Source organism: Homalodisca vitripennis, chromosome 5, assembly GCF_021130785.1.
Source record: "Homalodisca vitripennis isolate AUS2020 chromosome 5, UT_GWSS_2.1, whole genome shotgun sequence".
NCBI lineage: Eukaryota > Metazoa > Arthropoda > Insecta > Hemiptera > Cicadellidae > Homalodisca > Homalodisca vitripennis.
In genome coordinates, this window is record NC_060211.1 from 182,292,249 (window position 1) to 182,316,026 (window position 23,778).

Sequence of the window (23,778 nt, forward strand, 5' to 3'; positions counted from 1 at the left end):
TGGTGCCTACATTCTCCAAGTTGATAGAGAAAATAATATTGGCAAGAATATCGGTCCATCTGGAGGCCAATAACCTACTTTTATCAGGGCAACATGGGTTCATCCAGCAAAAGTCTACTACAACTGCACTCGTAGATCTTGTAGAACACATGATAAATAAGATCGAGGAGGGTGAAAGCGTCGTAGGTTTCTACTTGGACTTAAGTAAGGCCTTTGATTGCTTGGATCATGCAATGATACTGACTAAGCTTGAGTACTTGGGCTTTAGGAACACTGCTTTGTCATGGTTTGCAAACTATTTGAAGGATCGAGACCAACTGGTTGAACTTAAGCAGAGCATGAAAGGAATAAAAGTCTTGTATAGATCCAATAGACTCCCTATAAAGAGAGGTGTACCACAGGGTTCTGTCCTAGGGCCTGTTCTGTTTGTCCTCTTTACATGTGACTTTCCAGGATACATGGAACCCTACAGTAACACCATAATGTATGCTGATGACACGGTTCTTTTGATTTCTGGAAAGAATAGAGAGGCACTTGAAGTACAGTCATACATTGCGTTGAATGTTGCTGTTGAGTACTGTGCAGTGAACGACCTTGTTTTTAACGAATCAAAGACGAAAACAATGACTTTTGGCAGCTTGAAAGAACAATTGTCAGGATTCCCCAACCTTGACTCTGTAAATTCAGTGGAGCATCTTGGTGTTGTGGTCGACAACAGAATATCGTGGATGGACCATGTTGATAAACTGTGCAGCAGACTAAGTAGTGCCATCTTTGCAGTTAGAAGAATCAAGCATGTCGGCACAGAGGATACAGTGAGAACAGCTTACAACTCTCTGTTCGAGTCCTATCTCAGATATGGCATTGTCTTGTGGGGCGCTACGGCGAGTGGCAACCTGGAGCGTGTTCTCATCATTCAAAAAAAGGTTATAAGAATACTGGCTGATCTTGACTGGAGAGACAGCTGCAGGAGTGCTTTTAAAGAAATGGGAATATTGACAGTCACTAATATCTACCTGCTGGAAGTGATCTACCTGGCATCCTCAAGACAACTGCAGCGCCACATGGACACTCACACCTACCAAACCAGGAATGCCACAAACTTTGCTCTGCCGATTCACCGCAGTAGTTCTTTCAATCAAAGCCTTCATATGCTGGAGCCAAGTTTTTCAACATCCTTCCTGACACAATCAAGAGAGCTGACCCAATTATCTTAAAGAAAAAACTTCAAGCTTGGTTGCTCCAACGACCGTTCTACACCATAAATGAATTTCTGGACTGGCCAAAATTACTATGTAAAGCAAGTTCTGGACTGAAATTACCATGACAAATGTATTGTATTAAGTGACACCATTTTCAATCTTGAAGATTGTAAAATAAAGATATTCTCTCTCTCTCTCTCTCTCTCTCTCTCTCTCTCTCTCTCTCTCTCCTCTCTCTCTCTCTCTCTCTCTACCATTATTATTATATCCTACAGTTAAAATATTGAATAGCCCTGATAAAGTTTTTTTTTTACATTTAAATTGTGGATTAATAATATATACAAATAGGAAAGATTAATATAAATTAAAAAATATAACAGACAAAACATTTACTATATTTGAAAACTTTTATATCAATATAATTACTTGAAAAAGGGTGTTAATTTCGCCAAAACATTGCAACCAAATAAAGGTGTTAAACTGTTTATATCTCCCTCAATAAAAACAGAAAATTCTTTTTATTTTGTCTACAATTAAGACATTTTCAAGAGAAATAAATATGTGTAAATATTAACAAAAGTATAGTAAACACAAAACCATGATTATATAAGCATACATTTTATATCCTTTTAAGCTGTTCTTTCCCTTAGAGAATGTACTTTGTTAAGAAGTGTTTACTTTAATGTTCACAAAACAATTTCATACTACAAGTGTTCCCTAGTTCATAAAATGTTTACAAGATTAAAAATAATTATTGTAACTTGTGAAAGCGTTTATGGTATGGTATTACAATATTAAATACCCCTAGCTTTGTTGAGGGGTGAGCATGTGGGGTCATTTTTCTGAGATTCACAATAATTATATGGTTTTTATGTGGATACTACCAGATAATTTCATTTTTTTTAATACATTATCTAGTTTTTATATACCCTCTATTCCTACTGTATAAAAAACTAATAATTGGAATTAAATGAAACTTGGTTTGAAGCTGGCTTTCAGGGTAGAGCTTACTGAATATGCTTCACTGCCTCACTGCCTGCTACATAGCAGAATTTTATGTCAAGATGGAAAAGGATCTAATTATGAATTAAACCTTTTAGTGCCGGAGCATAGTAAAAAAATGCCAATGTCAGCGACTTTGTACCATTTTACTAAAGCATTCATAAAATCAGAACAGCTTTATACTTTTGTTGACTCTTTTTTTTTACAAATGTCCTTTATAGATAAATTGTTTAATTAAAAACATATAAAACATGCATATACTGCTAATTTGTTATATAAAAAAACACACAAATGGTAATCACAAAAATATGTTCTAACATTTTTGCAGTTTCTTATGCAAAATAGCACTTAAAAAAATATTTCCTCAAAACAACTGATATTGCTATGTACTACAACTAAAATTGCACAAAATTGCACACACGCCAAAAATTATTTTATTTTCCCCAAAACTGTAAATATAACACTACTTTTTGTGTAAAACTATGTTTTTACTTTTTTTCCCATGGGCCTAATCTGAGATTCCTCAACACAGTTTATAAAATACATATAGGCCATCACTGAGTTTTGAATTGGTGAGCAATTGAATGGGAAAAATGTGTTTAGAAATAAAACTGTCAAGTACAATGGAAAATAATGAACTAATCTTATATTTAAATGTAATTTAATTTAAAACATTTAAAAGTATAAGTATTTACCTACAGTATATATTTTTTCAGTTTTGTGTGAGAAATAGCACTTTGAAAACATTATTCCACTATAAAACATATATCAATTAAAATATAAAATTAAAATATATACAAACATAAAAAGTTTTAATTAATATTTTAAAAACTGTACAAGTTATGTTGTTTTTAGAAAGCTACATTTTCACTTTTTTTGTGTCGTTTTAGAGTAAATTTTTAAATAAACATGAATTAATTTTACAAAATTGCTATAAATATTTATTTCCTGTACTTTGGTTTATTCTGAATGTTTATATACCAACAATTTATAATACATAAAAAGATTATCACAGTAGAATTTTTACAATGAACGTCTGTATATACGGATGTCGGCATTCTTCGGTAATTTTCACAACATATGTATATACGGACATTGGCATTTATCTGTAGTTTTTAAACATTGGTATATACAGACTTGGCATTTAAAGGGTTAAGGAAAGTTAACAAAGTCTAATTATTGGCTAAGCATTAGTGAAATCTAGTAATGGGACTGGAAAAATTTAATTTTTCATTGTCTGTCTGTATATCTGTGTCTGTCCACACGATATCTCAAAAACGAAACCTACAGACTTGAAATGGTACATGAATCTTCATTTTGAAATGAGGAACGCTGAGTTTGATTAAGGAGCGTTTATGTTACCATGAGATTTTGTTGAGCGTAACGGAATATTTATACACTGGTCTTACAGGTAACAATTATTATGGCAACGAGAAAATAGCAGAATAAATCAATTTGTTAACAAACTGTATACAATCATTTCACAAGAGATTTTAACAGGTAACATACACGTATGCAGCTCAATTCAACATCATTTTATGGTGACTTGGTGTGTAGACTAACTATTTAAACCCAATTTAATGAGCAAAATTGCGAATTTACGATATCTATGTGCCAAGATATCCACAGAAATGTTGAATCTGTAGTGAAATTTGTAAGAACCTTCATTTCTACATAGGCAAGATTATTATCGGAACTAAAAAATCTAAGCATATACTCGGGTGCTAGCAACAATGGTACAAAGTCCGGACTGGTGCTTATGAACCCAAGCGATGGCACTTCACAGAACAAAAAGCACAACACAACACATGTCGCATACATCAGGGAAGTTGGAAGACTGGGGAGTAAATCATACAATTAGTAAAGGGAAAGGAAAGGGTAAAGGGGAGATTCCTCTGGCCTTATGTTTGTACAGCGATCTCAGTCATGGTGAGTGTAAAAAAATTACAAAATTTGTGAGCACATGTATTGTATCATGATCATTGGTTCTGTGAAGTGCCATAGCTAGGGTTCAATCTCAATATATTATGTTGTCAAATTTAGTTTAGTGTATGACAAATTCACCACCACACTTTTAGGTATTTATGTGCATCAAATGTATTGTATCATGATCATTGGTTCTGTGAAGTGCCATAGCTAGGGTTCAATCTCAATATATTATGTTGTCAAATTTAGTTTAGTGTATGACAAATTCATCACCAGACTTTTAGGTATTTATGTGCATCAAATGTATTGTATCATGATCATTGGTTCTGTGAAGTGCCATAGCTAGGGTTCAATCTCAATATATTATGTTGTCAAATTTAGTTTAGTGTATGACAAATTCACCACCACACTTTTAGGTATTTATGTGCATCAAATGTATTGTATCATGATCATTGGTTCTGTGAAGTGCCATAGCTAGGGTTCAATCTCAATATATTATGTTGTCAAATTTAGTTTAGTGTATGACAAATTCACCACCACACTTTTAGGTATTTATGTGCATCAAATGTATTGTATCATGATCATTGGTTCTGTGAAGTGCCATAGCTAGGGTTCAATCTCAATATATTATGTTGTCAAATTTAGTTTAGTGTATGACAAATTCACCACCACACTTTTAGGTATTTATGTGCATCAAATGTATTGTATCATGATCATTCATTGGTTCTGTGAAGTGCCATAGCTAGGGTTCAATCTCAATATATTATGTTGTCAAATTTAGTTTAGTGTATGACAAATTCACCACCACACTTTTAGGTATTTATGTGCATCAAATGTATTGTATCATGATCATTGGTTCTGTGAAGTGCCATAGCTAGGGTTCAATCTCAATATATTATGTTGTCAAATTTAGTTTAGTGTATGACAAATTCACCACCACACTTTTAGGTATTTATGTGCATCAAATGTATTGTATCATGATCATTGGTTCTGTGAAGTGCCATAGCTAGGGTTCAATCTCAATATATTATGTTGTCAAATTTAGTTTAGTGTATGACAAATTCACCACCACACTTTTAGGTATTTATGTGCATCAAATGTATTGTATCATGATCATTGGTTCTGTGAAGTGCCATAGCTAGGGTTCAATCTCAATATATTATGTTGTCAAATTTAGTTTAGTGTATGACAAATTCACCACCACACTTTTAGGTATTTATGTGCATCAAATGTATTGTATCATGATCATTGGTTCTGTGAAGTGCCATAGCTAGGGTTCAATCTCAATATATTATGTTGTCAAATTTAGTTTAGTGTATGACAAATTCACCACCACACTTTTAGGTATTTATGTGCATCAAATGTATTGTATCATGATCATTGGTTCTGTGAAGTGCCATAGCTAGGGTTCAATCTCAATATATTATGTTGTCAAATTTAGTTTAGTGTATGACAAATTCACCACCACACTTTTAGGTATTTATGTGCATCAAATGTATTGGATTTTTGGCATCTCAGGTAGGTTTTAATGCTCAAAACATAATGTTCTATTTTTGTAACACATAACATTTGGTGAATGTCTAAAATCGTATTATCCTATCATACTATCCATCATCAATAACAAATTTTAAACAAAGAATAGAAGGCAGTACAACCTTAATCCCACCTCAAAAATAAAGACTTTTTATAAAATAAATCATATACCTTGTATCTCGTATGGTACTTCTTGAGTATTCCACACTTGACAACGTCGGGAGGTAGAGGTTTCATGGAGTCTTTGCTCGAACTGTCTCCGCCTCCCAGCGATGGCCAACTTCTAACGGACATTTTCATTTCCTCTTGTTTCTACCTGAAAAAAATAGAAGCTTATATCATTTGAAAGGTTAATCCAGGAAATGGCAATCAACATTATAATGTCGGTCTGAATCAATTCCGTAGTGGCAATTGACATTATAATGTCGATCTGACACGCACCTGTTTTAACAGTTCATACAATAGATCAACACTACCATCTATATTTATATACCAGAACAGAATATATTTACATCGTTTCGACATCAGAAACACCTATAATAGGTGAATTGGTCTCAATGTCTCATCAGGTATACAGTTTGAGCTTATTCATCGTCGACCTTTTTTGGATCTCTTCAGACGAACATGACTCCAGATTCAAGGAGTCAAGTCTGAGACAGCGTCAGATACTACACACTGGAATAAAAAAGGTGAACTAGAGCTAAACTCAACTTTCCTAGGGACCAACGACTTAAAGGTGACTTCCGAACCATCACCAACGCCCAGGCAGGCGGGCTTGCTTGCAAGGACAGGATTGCTCAGTGGTCACCCATCCAAGCAGCAGCCACGCTCGACGTTGCTTGATCCAGTTATCTTGCAATAACCCTTATACCCACTATAATAAGCCATTGGCAAACATAGCTTGACAATTGGATTGGTGCTATTGGTTTATGGCTTGTTATAGCTTTGTTTTAGGCTCTAATTTCAATAGTTTCCCAAAATGTTGATGATTTTGACATTAGAGAACTTGACTAATAGCCGATTTATGGCTAATTTAAACGGAAAACTAAAACTTTGAATTGAACATTTTTACTTATTTTCATCTGTTGAGTGTTAATCTGATTAGCCAGATAAACTTTTTTTAACATGATGTCTAGTTTGGAACAGCTAGAGGATGTAATATATATTTTTGGCAATGACCTAGCTCCTTCTGACCACCATGTTCCTCTTCAGTACGCGCTGCCGGCACATAAAATTGAGCAGCCGGCATCAATTTTAAATTTATATAAAAAATAGGCTATTAACTGCAACATAAAAATATCTGCTTAAGTTAATAACTTTTTTTACAACTTTTTCTTAAAACTTAAGCCTATATGTTTTGAGGAGTTTTTATTTATAAACATTCTAGGTACTTCGGTATTATCAGGAGGCTACTATTTTATAACAGTTTATCTTATAGAAGACATAAAACAACTAAATTATTAGAAAGAAAATACTTTATTTGGCTTACTGTACAAATTACATGTCATTCGATTCTTGTTTTCTGCCACTCAAAAGGAAGCGAGAGAGGCCACTCTCTCCACTCTCTGTCCTTATCTACTATTTGTAAAAATAGCTTGAAAATATGGTTTTAACCTTCCAAGCGACCACCATATTTTGTGAAATGCATACTCATTTTGTGAGGTTTTGTAGGCTCTCCTTGTAAAATTTATAAATAAATTTAAATAGTAACTTAAATATAACGTTATATACTACTTTTTTTGGAATGAACTGTGCTTTCAGACTGTGTAAGAATGAAGTTCCAAAACCAATTTCTTATTTTAGAAATAAAAAAAAATAAAAACACAATTTGCAAAAAAGTATACACATGTATTGAAAACATTACACATATTCGAAATTCAGAATAGCTACATTTAAGGAAAGTTTGTTCTAAAGACAGAAATGTATAGGCTAATGTTGGAACAGTTCATATTAATAACAAGCGTACATTTGAAATTTGTTCCTACTTACAGTTATTATATAACGCATCACAACAATATTTTTACTTTTTATATTACACTAAATATAGCAACAATATGCTTACTTGTAACAAAATTTCCCATGAACACAGAAATATATATTGCTGTAAGATATTTTAGAAATTCATATATATATATATATATATATATATATATATATATATATATATATATATATATATATATAAAAAGTCAAAATAGGGAATGTGTTTTATGAAAACCTTGAAAAATATTTACATACTATAACATTATTTCTAAAAATTAGTAACTAATTTACATAACAATGAATTGAAAAGAAAACAAGCACAAAATAGATTGTATATGGCGAAATTCACACATTCGTATCTCAGCAACAACAAACAATGTATATAAGTTGGAAACAACAGCTGATGAAAACGATGTTGACTAAAGTTACAGACTACATGAGAAATCCGAAGACCATTTAACATAAGGAAAAACTCATTGGCTTTTGAACGGCATAGGTTATAATGCGATTTGCCCAGTATTAGCTTCGGTGAAATAAATTTAAAGAGATGGATGTTTATCATTAAAAGATTTGAGATGACGATTAATGAAAGTCTGAGTCGTCAAAATAATTGACGATGGACGCTCAGAGGGTTAATGCTCTAATTTCAATTTAAGAAACTCGAATGCGTAAGCTAGTACTATTTTACTCTGAACTTAAAATATAACTTTTTATTGTGAAATTAAATGGCAATATTTTATTGTTTCATGCAGTACCAGGACTATTTGTGATTAAAGATTATTTTGAGGAGGATTCATTCATTACTTTAAAATAATTGATGTTATCTTTTTAGTTTTACATGTGTAAAATTAAATTACTAACATTAAATAGACTTATTGGGACTAAACAAATTAAGTAAGTTTTGTTTTCTATTTAACATTGCAATGTCACTCATATTTTCAAATATTTGGATTGAATGAATTTATTATAATAGTTAATTATTACTGCTTATTAAAGTAGACCCTACAAATTGGAGCAAAATTGGTAGCCTACCTTAGTATATAGTCTATCCATCAAGTCATGCCCCGCCCACAGCATGCCAAAACTCTACGGTTGATGGAGGATCAAGAAACTTAGTTAATGTTCACATGGACGCCCGGAATTTCAGTGTGCTGAGTTCTCAGCCTGTCACTTTAACCTTACTCTATTCCGTAAGAAAATGAGGGTAGAATATGATAAGCGGATCAGTTTTTTTATATAGATATTATCAGTATTTAATTATTATAACCATTGATATAATCAACAAATAGTAATTAATTTGAACAATAACTAAATCATCTATCAACTATACACGTCATTTTCATATTCTAAACACAATTTGTTCTATAAGTAACTTCTTTTAAATAAAAAAAGATAAAACTTTAGAAAACTATAAAAAATAACACTAAGATTATTTACTGCGTCTTTCTCGGTTTCAAGATGTTTGTTTTGTTGTTTTCTTTATTATTTAAACAACATTTTTATTGCCATCTGTCTTAATTTTATCGTTTGGTAATGGTTATGGTTCCTTTATCATTAATAACATTACATAACTGTTAAAACTATTTCTAATAATTTGAAACATGTGACATTAATTTAGTATTTAAATATGAGTGGTAAATGTTATTCAACATATAAAGTATTGTTGATTGTAAGCAATATAAAAAATGGATCCGCTTATGGTACTCTAACCAAAAACAGTACCACTCCTAGTGCGTTGGAAAAGGTTATAGTTTGAGAATTCAGAAACTTAATACAGACGATCCACTTGTCACATTGGTGATGAAACGTTTACTAACACTAGGCATAAAAGCTTTAAGTAGTACAATTAGAGTTGTGTTGAATGCATGTGAACTGTCACCACACCACGACAGTTGTGGACTGCACATTACTCTCAACACATGGCGAATTGTAGGTTAGATTTTAAAGTGAGGCGTAGGTATACAGGAGTTTTGGGGTTAAGTAGAGCAAGGTTAATTGAAAATCTAATTTTATACTTCCATAATAAAAACATGACGAGTCAATAAGTCAAAGTTTATACTAACTAGCCAAACATACGATCTCGCAAATACGTTTAGTTATGTATCCTAACCTAGAAACCTCTATCATAAACTATGACATAAGTAATTTAAAGCTACATTACATTACTTATTCAATTTTGTGTTAACTTACAGAGAAATACACTGGAGATTCTTCAGTCTTTTTACAAGGACACCATCTTAAAATGAAATATACTTGACAGCACTATAACTTTCTCAACCAATCCTCCTGTCACTTATATTTTCTAACTGAAAACTGTTTTATATAATGTTCACTTTTAGAATAAAGTAAATTTTATGTTATTAGACTATATTACAAAAGTTCAGACACAAATAAATCAAAAGTACGCAATAGAATTATGCCTACAGCCTATGATGTAGGCAACAAGGCCAGCATTTTTTCATGCGCAATTCCATAATACGTAAATACTCCCAAGTTGATGAATGGAATTTCCTGTATACGTTTGTCCATAGAAATCCATACCAACGCAAAACACTCATTTCTACCTTACAAAGTCGGAAAGTTCCAACTGTTGTGATTGTCTAATGTAAAACAACACCAAGTTCTAAGCCAACTAAACAAAATGTGCTTTCAAAGTAATATTATAAAATGCGCAATTAATAGATTCCTAGGAATAACACCAACATCAAAATCGTCCAAACTGTTGTATAACCAACTTTAAAACACCTGAGTTCATAAAATAAGAACACTCCCGAGAAAACAATACGATTGTTGGAGTACAATTTTCAACAAAATACGTATCACTAAACATCGTGGAAAAGGTCATGTGTGACTGTGTACATGTCGGCCGAGGTTGTAAACAACTTGTACGCATGCGCTACAGGCCTACAACTCGATACTGGCACAGCTAGGAATGAATTCACGTCATGCATGAATCATCTTGATCATTGAACTTCATTTAAAAACATCTTCACATCTACGGATTATAATAAAATTAGACACAACAGCTCGCACACTGAAATGTTTCAGACTCGAGGCCACTGACGTCCACGAATACCTCTCTGTCAGCGACTAAAAGAAACAGCATTAGTCCTTGACATTCTCTACCGCCTTGCCTTTGGCAGAGAAAAATATCTACCGTTATTTAAAACGAGGAAACAAAATAGCAAACGCACACACTTTATTTACAATGACCACTTATAAAACGTAACGATGAGGTATTTTAATCACCGAATATACTAAATAAAGCCACAAACACTATCAATTTCTTGATCAGACTGACGATTGACGTGATTACGATTACTACGTCGCAGAACCGTCTGGCGTACAACTGGATCGATTACATCGCGTCGCAGCTCATTCATGGGAAACGCCTTGCAGACAGACACACCCACAGTGCGCCCAAATATTGTGGGTTGCCTAATATTTAGGCGAACAATAACAAAACTGTCTGTCTGTTCTTCAGTCATTTTGCTTTAATTTAGACATAAAATATACTTCATTCGTCTTATTGCTAAACGTTTTATGACAAATCATGTTTGTCTGTTGCTTCACTAAACGGAGTTTTGTCACGGGTTGTTTGTTATTTGGCGTCCAAATTAATGAATGAAATAAATCATTAATTAATTAATTGATAAGACGGCATGATTGTTCTTTGATAATTATAAGTGTTTATTTGTGAAGAGTTGTATATTGCAAACAATAAATATAACGATTATTAGTTTATTTCTTAAATGAAAATAAAAACACACGTTTGTTTAAATAGTAATAAAATTTAAATAAATTGCAAAATAGCCGAGTACTCTCGATTTATTTAAAGCTGTTTCCATATTACTAACAATATTTGGTTGACAATATTTGGATCAGTGGCGGATTTTACATTCTTGGCCCTGCAGGTCTAAACAAATTTGCAACTGCCTCTCCGCTAAAAATTTGTATGAGATTGTGAAAATTGTTCTACTAACAAGTAACTAAATTAATAAATTCGTAATCCTCATAACGTATACTTTTAGTTGAATTTAAAGCACCTTAAGAGAAAATACACAATGTTATAAATAACTAAAGTATGAAAAAAGAATTTATGCATAGACTAGCAAAGTAAACAATAACTTTTCTTGCTTTCTTTGGCAAAAATTGCTTAATAACATCTTCAAAGCTCATATCTGATACCATTTCTGCATTGCGTGAGAACATGGTCAGTTTTTATAATCTGGCATCTGTGGTCGCGTTATGAAGAAAATTTTCAATTGCTAAAATACGTACTGAATGTCCTTTTACCATAGAGATTTATTTGTTGACATCGTGGATAAACAAAAATTAAACCTACGTCTACGTCAGTGTTAGGAAAACAATTGTCAGTTTTTCATAATTAAATCATTCATTTCATCGTTGAATTTCATAAATAAATTTACTTAATAAACGATAAAAGATCCCCCAATTGCGCGTGCGGCCCTTATAGTTATGTAAGACTAGTATGCCTATTGGAAATCCGCCTCTGGACTTAATGGTATTTTAAAATAATATTTACATAATCAGATTATACAAGACATCATTTATCTTTAGCACATGGCCCATAGGGCTGTATGACATGGCACATGTGCTAAATATGGGTTATATGACATGACACATGTGCTAAATATGGGTTATATGACATGACAAATGTGCTAAAGATATGTTATATGACCCATGTCATAGAAATTGTATTATTTGTGTCCCTGTAATGAATCACGCTTGCGGAGCACGCGAATTAGTATACAATAAAAACTTTAGGTTGTATTACTACTCGGACGGGTTTACATTATGTGTTACATTAGTTGTAGATACTTATCTTTCTGTTGTGTATAATATTACTTTTGTTATAAGACTATAACTTTCGATTTTCTATAGATTGTTTTTTTTTTCTCAAAATAACGGCGTATTCAGAAAACCACTCGATAACATTTCTACAAATAATGATTTACGTTTTAACGACTTTAGTATAAAATCAAGAAAACACTTGTTCGTTTTCACTATTATGAGCTCGAATAAAATCGTAGATATCGATAAAGCAACGCAGTGACGTAGTCAGGTGGAGGTTTATTGGGGATTACAACCCCCTTCCATTGAGGTCGCATAAGAGGGCCATAAAATGTTATTGAAAAATGAAAATATGGGGGTAAGAATTCTCGCTACAACCATAATACTTTTTATAACCATATAATGTGTTCTTGATACGTCATAATCTTAGATTTATGCTGGGGCCAGGCCCGTAGTCAGACCGGGTTTTCGGACAATTTTACCAGGGCCCCCACACTTGTACGGGGGCGGGTGGCCGATTATCTTTTCCGGGATCCGCCAAATCTGAGTACGGCCCTGGCTAGGGTTGTATTATTGTAAATATGTACAAACTCCCGGTAAACACCCCCTCCCCCTTTAACCATGGGGCTACGCCACTGTAGGATCGATTGATTTACATTAGTTAGTTCCATACAACTCTTAGATCGTAAACAAACCCCATGAATGTTGTCATCGACGCGAGCGATGTGACACGCGGCGGCCATGACACAGATTGCAGTCCGCGTGTCAAATATGTGACGCTTTGAAACAATGTCAGTGCAGACGTAATTTATACTCGCATGTTTAATTATACCGCCATAATTCTTTCTATTTAAAAAAAATATTTTATTTCGACAATTTTATATACAATGCAGGGACGTAGCCAGGAAAGAAATTTGGGGGGTCAAGATGAAATCGGGAAGTCTCCCCCGGAAACATTCAAATTTCTTTAACTTTCAAATTCAAGAAGCAAAATAGTAAATTTTGCACAAAGGTTTTACGTCTCTGAATAGGTTGTGTTGACGATTGATGTTAGTGATTGTAGAGGCACTGCTTTAGTAGGATGTACAGGATTAATAATTGAAATTGATTAGACTTGTGTAATAATGTAATTAAAAAAGATGCTTTTAGTGTTTGCAAAACGCAGTAGCCTACATAGTGTACAAATCCATATTGATAAATGATAATAGAGTACGTAAAAGATTTTTTACAAAAGTAAAATTCTTCTTGACTTCTGAGCCATCGTATCTCTAGAACTGGCTCTGGAGAAACTGATATTTTCCTGTAGTAAGACAAGTACAGTCAACCGCTCATTTCCCATTTTGTGATTTTTTTTAAAGCCTTGGTCCGTTTTAATGTTGAGAACGATCGTTCAGCAGTACATGTCAGTAATACTGAATTATTTTAATAATAATGGTCATTTGGAAACATTGGGAATCATGGAAAACTATGTAGAGGAGTGGGGGAAGCTTTTCAACATGATGATAAAAATACTTTAGTGAAGGGACCAAAAACTGAGCTATTTTTATTACTTCATAAAAATACAGCCAAGATTTTGAGTTTGTACTACAAGATGATACGTGCCTTGTTTATTTTTTGCAACAGGAACTGTTCATTGCCTTTTTGCGGTGGTGACATGGATTTTAAAACGATTTTTGGTATCGTTTCACAACAATGACAATGTCATATTTTAATTAAATACTGAAGATTAATGTATGTGGCTTCAACTGTCCATCTGTATGTTGAGCTACAAAAAAATGGACAACTCCTGAAGGAGATCTGTACCGCTTCAAGGCAGGAATTTACTACTCGAGTACCAACTAAGTTTAGAGAATGGGCCGCAAAAGGGACATATGATGCAAGTGGACTGACTTCAATAATTCTTGCTTGTAGACCAGAATAAATCCCAGACATGTTTGACGCGTTGCCGTAAGATTGCCCGCGGCACTTTAATGTCCAATACAAAGGGTTCAAAAGCCTCGGTGATGGCAGAAACATATTAAAAGCCTTGTGTCCAACTTTTGGCAAGGACTTGAGAAATCTCTCAACTGGCTCTCCATTTTGATTCACATAACGAATTACAAATGAAAACTGACCCACATGCGAAATTTCCAGAGTAAAATCCTCGACCACTGAAAAGTATTGAGAGTTCCTAGCCTTATTTAAAATGTAGGTTAGTACTTGTTTTCCAAGTAGACCAATGAATTCATTACACACAATGGATGACAGATACGAAATGTTTCCTCCTCCAGGATTTCCATATTTTAAAATGTGGTTGATAAAAGAGGGGCCAAACTCAGTAAGAACTTCAAGCATCATCATGTAATTCCAATTTCAATTAGGACCAAATACTTCTTTTGACCACCGAAACGGTAACACACGAGAAGCTACCGCCTTTATCAAAACGACAACTCTTTGCAGTACCATTCTCCAATAACTCATTTCTTGATCAATCATTTCAGTAAGTCTGGAATCACATAACCCAAATTTTCTTCTCTTTCTTTTAAAATCATTGTATTGGCTTTGTGGGAAACTGAGTTTTCATGTTCTTTGGGTCTCGGCGATACATTTTTCCCGTCACTAAAACCTTCTTATACAAAAGACGACCCAGGTTGTGATTCTGTATGAAAAAGACGGCAAGGACCTCAAAAAACTGCATTTTTAGTTTCAAATAACACCAACCAGGCTCTGTTTTGTTTTTCTCTATTCGCGACCTGTCTATTAAAACTATTTACATTACATTTCCAAGAACTGTTTCTATACATCTTGTTTTGTCTTTGGAAAATCTGCATTTTTATTTTGAACTAATCCGTTTGAGGATACGTAACCACACAATGCATTATTTACAATCCAGTTCACCGGATTGGGATCATAGCAACATTTTTCGGGTTCTAAACTTGTTTCAAGTTATTCTTCTTCATTTACACTGGAAGTAGAGGAAGAGAGTTCATCAGTAGAAATGCCACTAGTACTTGCACAGATTAAAGGAGATTCATCTGTTTTAGGTTTGTGCTCTTGTGGTGAGAAACCAGTTTTCAAAGTTCCACTGCACTTTTTTTACCTATTCGGATTTAATTTTAGCTCTCACCCTGAACTCAGCCCTAGATTGACGTTTCCGTGGTTGGCTCATTTAGAAAGCTCAAAACCGAAATGTTAGGTGGTTAGAAAGTACTTTCTATAAATGTTTAATTTATCTCAAACATTTAGCGTTCTATAGAGAATAGTCTCTGGAAGAATTTCATTTGGTTATTACAAAAAAATATCATCAAGTTTAGTACGGTAACTAAAACCAAGTTTCAATTTACCGCGCTATGATTATTTTGTGACATAGAAAATAACATAAACAAAATGTAATGTTACATTACCTAATGCGAATGTGATAGTTAATAATAATAGTAATGATAATGACTGTCATACCATATAACTTACCCCACATTCACTCAGGTGCCCCCAACACATCCCAGTTGATGAGTAATGTCCAAATAAACCCAGCTGGCGGAAAATGTAAACACTTCACCGACACAAACAATAACATTGACACTTCAAGGAACAAAACGATCTAAGAGGCAAGAGAAGCTGATGACGTCTTGTCGTCCGTACTTCCGGTGACTCATCGTCTGACGCTAGCCCCATACCAGCTACCCTCCCCCTCCCACTGCAGGCTACGACTTAAAGTAAACTGCGCATTCTGCTCTGTAAACAGACAGCAATTCAGCCACACTTAAAACGTCCTTCCACATCTCCATGCGTGTTACCTTTTTATTTGTTTAAACAATGTTTTGGGTCCGTGATTTGCGCCACCCTCGGCTAACGCCCCTAGGCCGTGGCCTAGTTGACCTTAAGGGTAATCCGGGCCTGACGAGTGTCATCATACACTATTACTTTGCTCTTCTGCAGAGAACGTGTTATACACAGTACTACTCCAGCTACATTATACAATGATAACACTTTGGCTACCGAGAGACTCAATATGTGATAATGCGATTGACATCACACATCATTACTCTGTTCTTCTATAGAGAACATGTTATAGCAATGACTACTTCAGCTACAGTATACAAATTAACACTTTGGTTACCGAGAGACTCAATATGTTATAATGCGATTGTCATCATACACCATTACTCTGTTCTTCTATAGAGAACATGTTATACACAAGACTACTCCAGCTACAGTATACAATGTTAACACATTGAATACAGAGAGACTCAATGTCTGAGAATGTGATTGTCATCATACACCATTACTCTGCTCTACTGTAAAGAACATGTTATACACACTACCACTCCAGCTATAGTATACAATGATAACACTTTGGCTACCAAGAGTCTCAATGTCTGAGAATGTGAGTGTCATCATACACCATTACTCTGCTCTACTGTAGAGAAATGTTATACACAATACCACTCTAGCTACAGTATACAACGTTAACACTTTGACTACCAAGAGTCTCAATGGATGATAATGTGACTGTCATCATACACCATTACTCTGCTCTACTGTAGAGAACATGTTGTACACAACACCACTCTAGCTATAGTATACAATGATAACACTTTGGCTACCAAGAGTCTCAATGTCTGAGAATGCGAGTGTCATCATACACTATTATTCTGCTCTACTATAGAGAACATGTTATACACAATACTACTCTAGCTACAGTATACAATGTTAACACTTTGGCTACCAAGAGTCTCAATGTCTGAGAATGTGAGTGTCATCATACACCATTACTCTGCTCTACTGTAGAGAACATGTTATACACAATACCACTCTAGCTACAGTATACAATGTTAACACTTTGGCTACTGAGACACTCAATGTGTGATAATGCCAGTGTCATTACACACTATTACCATGTTCCCTTAGTAGTTAAAGTTTTACAAGTTAACACTGAATTTGACATTTTTTAATATTGTATTATAATTACCAAAATACAGCAATATTACATTTACATATAATGATATGTATTTAAAATATGTAAAATTCAAGATTGAATCTTACATTTATTTTTTTTACTATTACATACCATAATTTATTATATTATTACCATTTTTATAATTATTATTTTTATATTTTTTATAGTGAAATGCAGTATATTTATATATTGTATTAATATAAGTTGTATTAATACAAAGTTAATACAAGTGACTTGAAGTTGTATTTTTGTTTACTTGCTTTTTGAAAGTGCCAAATGTCGAAATATTAGAATTTCATGCAAATGAAGTCTATGTTACGATAGTATATCTTGTACAAAATATATGTGTATACTTATTGTATTTATATAGTAATCAATACTAATAAATTTAAATAAATTTTCAATTTCATTCACAGCCCAGGCATTGTTCCCAGCTCAGATTCAGATATAGAGCTAATTCAAGTTCAGTTCTTGAAATTTTAATTTATTTTATTTCTGGATTTATATGGTTCTATGTTCTTATTATGTGTTTAAATTATGATAAGCAGTATGTTAGTATAGAATTTTGTAATGTTGATCCTGAGTATGTACATATAGTAAATACTGAAACCGTACATCGCCGCTCGCACACCCACAGCAAACCAACAGGGAAGCGCGCGCCCATGGTGGCGAACGGGATGCCGCCGGATCAAAAACTAAACTAGGTAAAAAAAGAACACCGTGGTCAGTATACTCAGGTTTCATTTACTAAGACATAACATAGGCCTATCAGTCAATATAAATAAATATATTATATATATATATATATATATATATATATATATATATATATATACTATAATAAAAAAAAATAAAAAGTGCCTGCAGTAGTATATACCTCCAACAATCCTTGTCAGGTGCACCTGCATACAAAAATTAGAAACGCCATAATTTGAAACAAGAAATGCCAATTCCACCCGGTATCCTTCGGCTAAGGGCGGGCTCCTAATGAAATCCAAGAAATAGCTAAATAATATCTAAAAACTAACTTAAAATTAAATAACAAAATATAAACTATATATATGGCAACAATAACAATAACAAATAAATAAAGAATATGAGCAGGGTATCACAGATGTTGACTAGAAGAAATGTCCATCATGGTGGCCGTCCTTCAGCAGAGCGCAAAAGCGAAGGTTCTCTGCGACCACGCATGATGGAGAGATGACAGGAGGAAATCAACTCATCTCTTGGACATCATCAGTGAGGGGCCGTAAACTTAGCCGCACATGTCAGAAGGAAAACAGCTCAGCAAAACTAACAAAACACTTAATTAAACAAAAATTTTTTTAAACTGGAGCTACTCCTAACTTGTACACCACGGCTCGGAGTCTTGACGCCACTCTACCGGAAAGGCCAAACGCCTTCAAATGGTCAGTGGCCTCTGCAGCCAATAAACCACACACACATACACTATATAAAACACACATGAGCCGGGGAGATATAGGTATTGAACCGGCTCAGACTCCCCCCCCCCAAAAGGAGGAACTCCCCTCTGTTAATTTCTTCAAAATGAAGAACCAAACGAAATGCCTCTCCCCCCAATGGTTGAAGAATTATAAACCGGAAACCCTGAAGTCTGCAGAAGGGAAAACCAAGAAAATCCAGTTGGAGGCAAGAATTCCCTCCAAGAGTTGCGTGGGTACAAAGAAGAAAAACAGGAACCTTGATCAGGAAGAAGGAGCAGAGGTGATCAGGCCTCTGGACCTAAAAACCCTCCCGCACAGAACTAAAGAGAAATCACGGATGACTCCGGCAAGGCTTCAGATGGGATATGTGCGCCTTCCTGAAAATCTTCCCGGACTGAGGATCTCCCAGTCGGGCAGTCACCGGAGTCAGAAACTTAAAGATGCGGTGGGGGACCAGTCCACCTGTAGCAAAGTTTAGCAGCTCTTTTATCCACAGCGAACTGACTGGGTGAGCCTTGCAGTAAACTAGATCCCCCACCTGGAAGGGATTGGCAATACGACCTCGGTTGTACTTCCTCCTTACTAACTCCCTAGCCCGAATGAGATTCAGCCTGGCTGCCTCCCAAGTGGCTTTCACATTGGGGAGTACCAGGAGGTGGCAGAAGATCGCTAATTTTCCAAAGGTTCGCCAAAGGGTTGTTTGGCGGAAAGCCAAATAATAACTCGAAAGGTACCGCCTTGTGACTTTCATGCTGGGCCGTATTAAAGGCAAATTGGATCCAAGGTAGTTGTTGATCCCAGGTGGTCTGATTTTCCGCATGAAAGGCAATGAGAGCAGATCGAAGATTGCGATTAAACCGTTCGGCGTGAGTGAGAAGGCTGAGGATAGAAAGGGGAAGTAGTCACATGGCGGATTCCGTGCCCAAAGCACATTCTTTTAAAGATATTGGAGACAAACTGTGAACCATTATCGGAAACTAAGGTGGCGGGGATTCCAAAGTGTTGAAAAAAATGGTTACGAAGTGCTTGCACCGTGAGCTGCGCGGTAGCACTCCGCAATGGAACAACCAAACAAACTTGGAGAAGGCATCCACACAAACAAGTAGGAACTTATTTCCGGGACTTGCTACGCGGGAGAGGCCCCAACATAGTCAATGAAAACCTTCTCCAAAGCTTTTTCCGCCACCTCAGATGACAAAAGACCCAACTTGGTATTTTGAGCCGGTTTGCTTAGCGAGCACAGTTCACAAGAACGTACTCGAGCTGCAATATCCCGGTCCATACCTTTCCAGATGAACTGATCCTAATCTTCGCGATGGTCTTATGAATTCCTAGATGTCCGCCCACAGGAGAAGAATGAAAATACTGAAAGACCATCGGTACAAGAAAGCTTGGCAGCACTAACTTAGGTTTTCTCCGCTGCTTGTCACGGCAGCATAGAGCAACCTCGGTTACAGAAAATAAGGAGGGTGGGCACCTCCGTTTTTAAGGCTCATTGATGATAGCAGTCAGCTCGGGATCCTTAAGTTGGTGTGGAACAATGTCCGACAAATGCAGAGGAAAGTCTAGGAGCACGCCACAAACATGGCGGCTCTGATAAATTCTGGTGGTCGTTGGGTAAGTGTTACATGCGTGACAGAGTGTCCGCTATGATATTTTGGGTGCCTCGCACGTGCTGCACTGTGAACTTAAGGGCAGAAATTTGGGACTACCCAGCGACCAATCTTCCCGAGCTGACGGGGGGTGGGGCAAGGAGCCAAGAAAAGTGGCTGGTTGTCGGTTTCCAACAAAAATTCTTTATGTTCTAGGTAACGCCTGAACTTGTTAATTCCAAACACGACAGCCAAACATTCCAGCTCATAAACAGACACAACTCTTCTTCTCACAAGGGGTTAACGTGCGTGAAGCATAAGCTATGGGCTGCCGGATACCATCTACTTCTTGCGATAAAACAGCAGCAACGGCCAAGGAGGAAGCATCAGTTTGCAAGGACGAACTTACGATCGAAATCAGGCATAGCCAAGACTGGAGGCTGCATCACTGCCTCTTTCAGCTGCTCAAAAGCAGTCTGTTGCGCTTCACCCCACTCAAACTTGGCACCCTTTTTCCTAAGAGAGTTCAGAGGGGCCGCCACTTCAGCAACATTGGGGATGAAAACGACGATAAAAAATTTATCATTCCCACAAAAACGGGCCAATCCCCTTGGCATCCTTAGGAGGAGGAAACTCCCTTGATTGCCTGGGTTCTCTCTGGATCAATACAAACACTCGAGAAGAGACAAGATGACCCAGATAACGATATTTCAGGCTGAGCAAAATTCACCTTTTTCAGGATTGACGGTAAGGCCAGACTCTCGCAGCCTAGTTAGAACTTCCTCTAGATGAGTCAAGTGCTCCTCATAACTCTCACTGTACACAAGCAGGTCATCCAGATAGTTGAACACGAACTTAAATTTGACATCATGAAAGATAGAATCCAGGGAGTCTGGTGAGTGTTTGGGCCCCCACAGCCAAGCCCATTGGCACTCGGGTGAACTGGTACAAATTCCAAGGCACACAAAAGGCAGTGAGAGGTCGAGACTCGTGTTTTAGAGGAATCTGATGGTATGCCTGATTTAAGATCAAAAATGGAGAAATACTTGGCCTTACTAAACCAGTCGAAGCAGAAAAGCAGAATGCAAATCGGGGAGGAGAGGCACGGAGTCAATTTCTATCTGAGCATTGAGCTTTCGATAATCCAGGACCAATCTGGACTTCCCATTAGGTTTCGGCACTAGAAACGCTGGACTGGAAAAAATTTGAGCAAGACGGCTCGATTACCCCACTCTTAAGTAAATCATCAATCATATTTCTCAGAATTTCCATCTTGGGCGGAGCAAGCTTATATGGATGGGAACGTACAGGACGGGTGTCTGTAAGACGAATCTCGTATTCCAAGAGATTGGTCGTGCCCAGTTTGTCAGTTAGGACTTCAGGAGAACTGGAACAAATCTGCCTTATGTCCTCAGCCTCTTTCGGCGTAAGATGTCCTAGTTGGTCAGGAGGAGTCAAGCTCTTATCTTCCATCTCTAAGGCAGCAGTCCCACGAGACTCGACATCTGAAAAGGGAACGAGCACCCGCCTGGCGAAAGCAAAGAAAACATGACTGGAGGCCAAATCCAAAATCATGCCAGTTTTTCCACGATAAAATCTGCTCCCAAGATGAAAAGAAAAGTCAGGTCCTTAGCCACCAAAAAGCTCCAATCCCAAGAGAAATAATTAATTTTGATGTGAATCTGGGCACTACAGATAATAGGTAAAGGTGTGCGTGAAGCAGTCCAGCAGATAAGTGAACTAGGCTCAACCTGCCGTATTAGCCCAGAGGATTTTAGATCTTCAAAAAACGACAAAGAAATCAGGCTGCGTGCTGACCCAGAATCAACCAGGGCCTTCTGCACCACATTCCCCACAAGCACATCCAGTTGTGGGCAGGTTGAGCGGGCAGCCCTTACTCCCTGCGCAGCCAGAGCAGCAACCTCTCCCCTCTCGGCCAACGATGATAACTGTCCCCAAGTCTATTTCTTTCTGTTCTGTATTAAACCAGCTACCTTTTTACCATCAAAATTAGGTACATATTTGCCCTCAAAAATTACCTTTACGGCACGAGTCGGGCTTACTCGTCCGCAAGAGCTTTACTAGTTTTTTTTTTATTAAGTGGACAAAACGGTCTAATATGTCCCACTTGCCTTGCAGCCATAACAGGTAGGAGGCTGCCTACGGGAAGGAGCAGCTGCTGGCTCAGACTGCACCGGAGCATGGACCGGCCCCGGAGGCAAGTGAGGAAGATGCCTCGACATGGCCTCCCTTTGATCATCCGCATCCTGAACCCCTCTAGAGATGATGGAGAGGCGGTCCAAATCCGCAAAGATGCGGGACGGCTACAAAAAATCAAACGGGGAGCGTTCTTCAGGTTTTAATGCCCTCCAAAATAAGGCTCACCAACTCCGTTTCGCTCAAGCTCAAGCGCAACACCCGGGCTACATCCCGTATCTCCCCGACAAAATGGCTCAACGTCTCGTCTGGTGCCTGAGGACGGTAAACGCGTTCCACCCGCAAGCGCTCCTAACCCGAGCAGGTACAAAGAACTCCAAGATCTCGGCGTGGAACTGGTCAAAGGTGGCACTCTCTTAAGGCAGTCTTAGAAGGCGATCAAAAGCGGCCTTAAGGAAAACTGCGCTAAAATCTGCATAAGCATGGCATCTGTCATACCAGGAAATTCTCTTAGCTTAAAAACTTCCAGAAGGAAATGGATAAGTAAATTTAGTGTCAAGCCCCATCAAACTCTGGGGAAGTGTTGTAAAACACTCCCCAAAGGATGGGGCAGTTTGCCAAAGCTTAGAAAAGGAAGGCACAACTATAGATGATGCCTCACCAGCCGCTTTCAGGAGGGCCACTACCCATCGGAGACATAGTAACCCTGGGAGGCTCGAAAGAAAGAGCCGGTGGATGGTTAGCAAAAGTAATGGTAGTGGGAACCTCCGTTGGAGTGACAGCGGGGTAAATAGTAACCCCCTTCTCTTTCACCGAGCGCACCTCACTCAAACATCTAAGGCTTTGTTTTAATTTGTTACTGGCCGAAAAAAGCCCAACTTTTAATATCAGAGTCTAAAACTAGGAGCTGACATAAGTAAAACTATTCTGTCACGCCAATGTAAAAGCTGAGATGCCAATCTAGCCTTTGCTGACCCGGACATGGGAAGTGACTCAAAATTAATATCGTCTTCTAATTCCTCCATTCGGGTTTTACAAAACTCAAATTCTGTATTAATTTGGAACTCTGCATTCCAGCTGCGGTCCAACGCTATTACAAGCCCGTAATTGAGCTCTTAATGCCCTCACATCTCCCTCGGGCTTCTGTCCTCTCGCCAGGACCTCAAAAACCAACTCGGGCTTGC

General features: G+C 36.7%; 1 protein-coding gene across 7 annotated transcripts in view; it reads right to left on the bottom strand.

Moving 5' to 3' along the window:
• The window catches only part of LOC124363286 (insulin receptor substrate 2-B), a 66,962-nt gene extending 50,924 nt beyond the window's left edge, over window positions 1-16,038 (bottom strand). For 6 of the 7 annotated variants that reach the window (XM_046818507.1, XM_046818511.1, XM_046818509.1 and 3 more), the window contains exons 1-2: window positions 9,837-10,996; window positions 5,835-5,979 (exon numbers count right to left, since the gene is read on the bottom strand). In XM_046818507.1, the coding sequence (XP_046674463.1) occupies window positions 5,835-5,963 (129 nt within the window). In that variant the 5' untranslated portion in view covers window positions 5,964-5,979; window positions 9,837-10,996. Of the gene's footprint in view, window positions 1-5,834; window positions 5,980-9,836; window positions 10,997-15,908 lie in introns of those variants that run through there. The other variant, XM_046818506.1, reaches the window with a different exon arrangement.
• Between the last annotated feature and the right edge of the window lie 7,740 nt (window positions 16,039-23,778).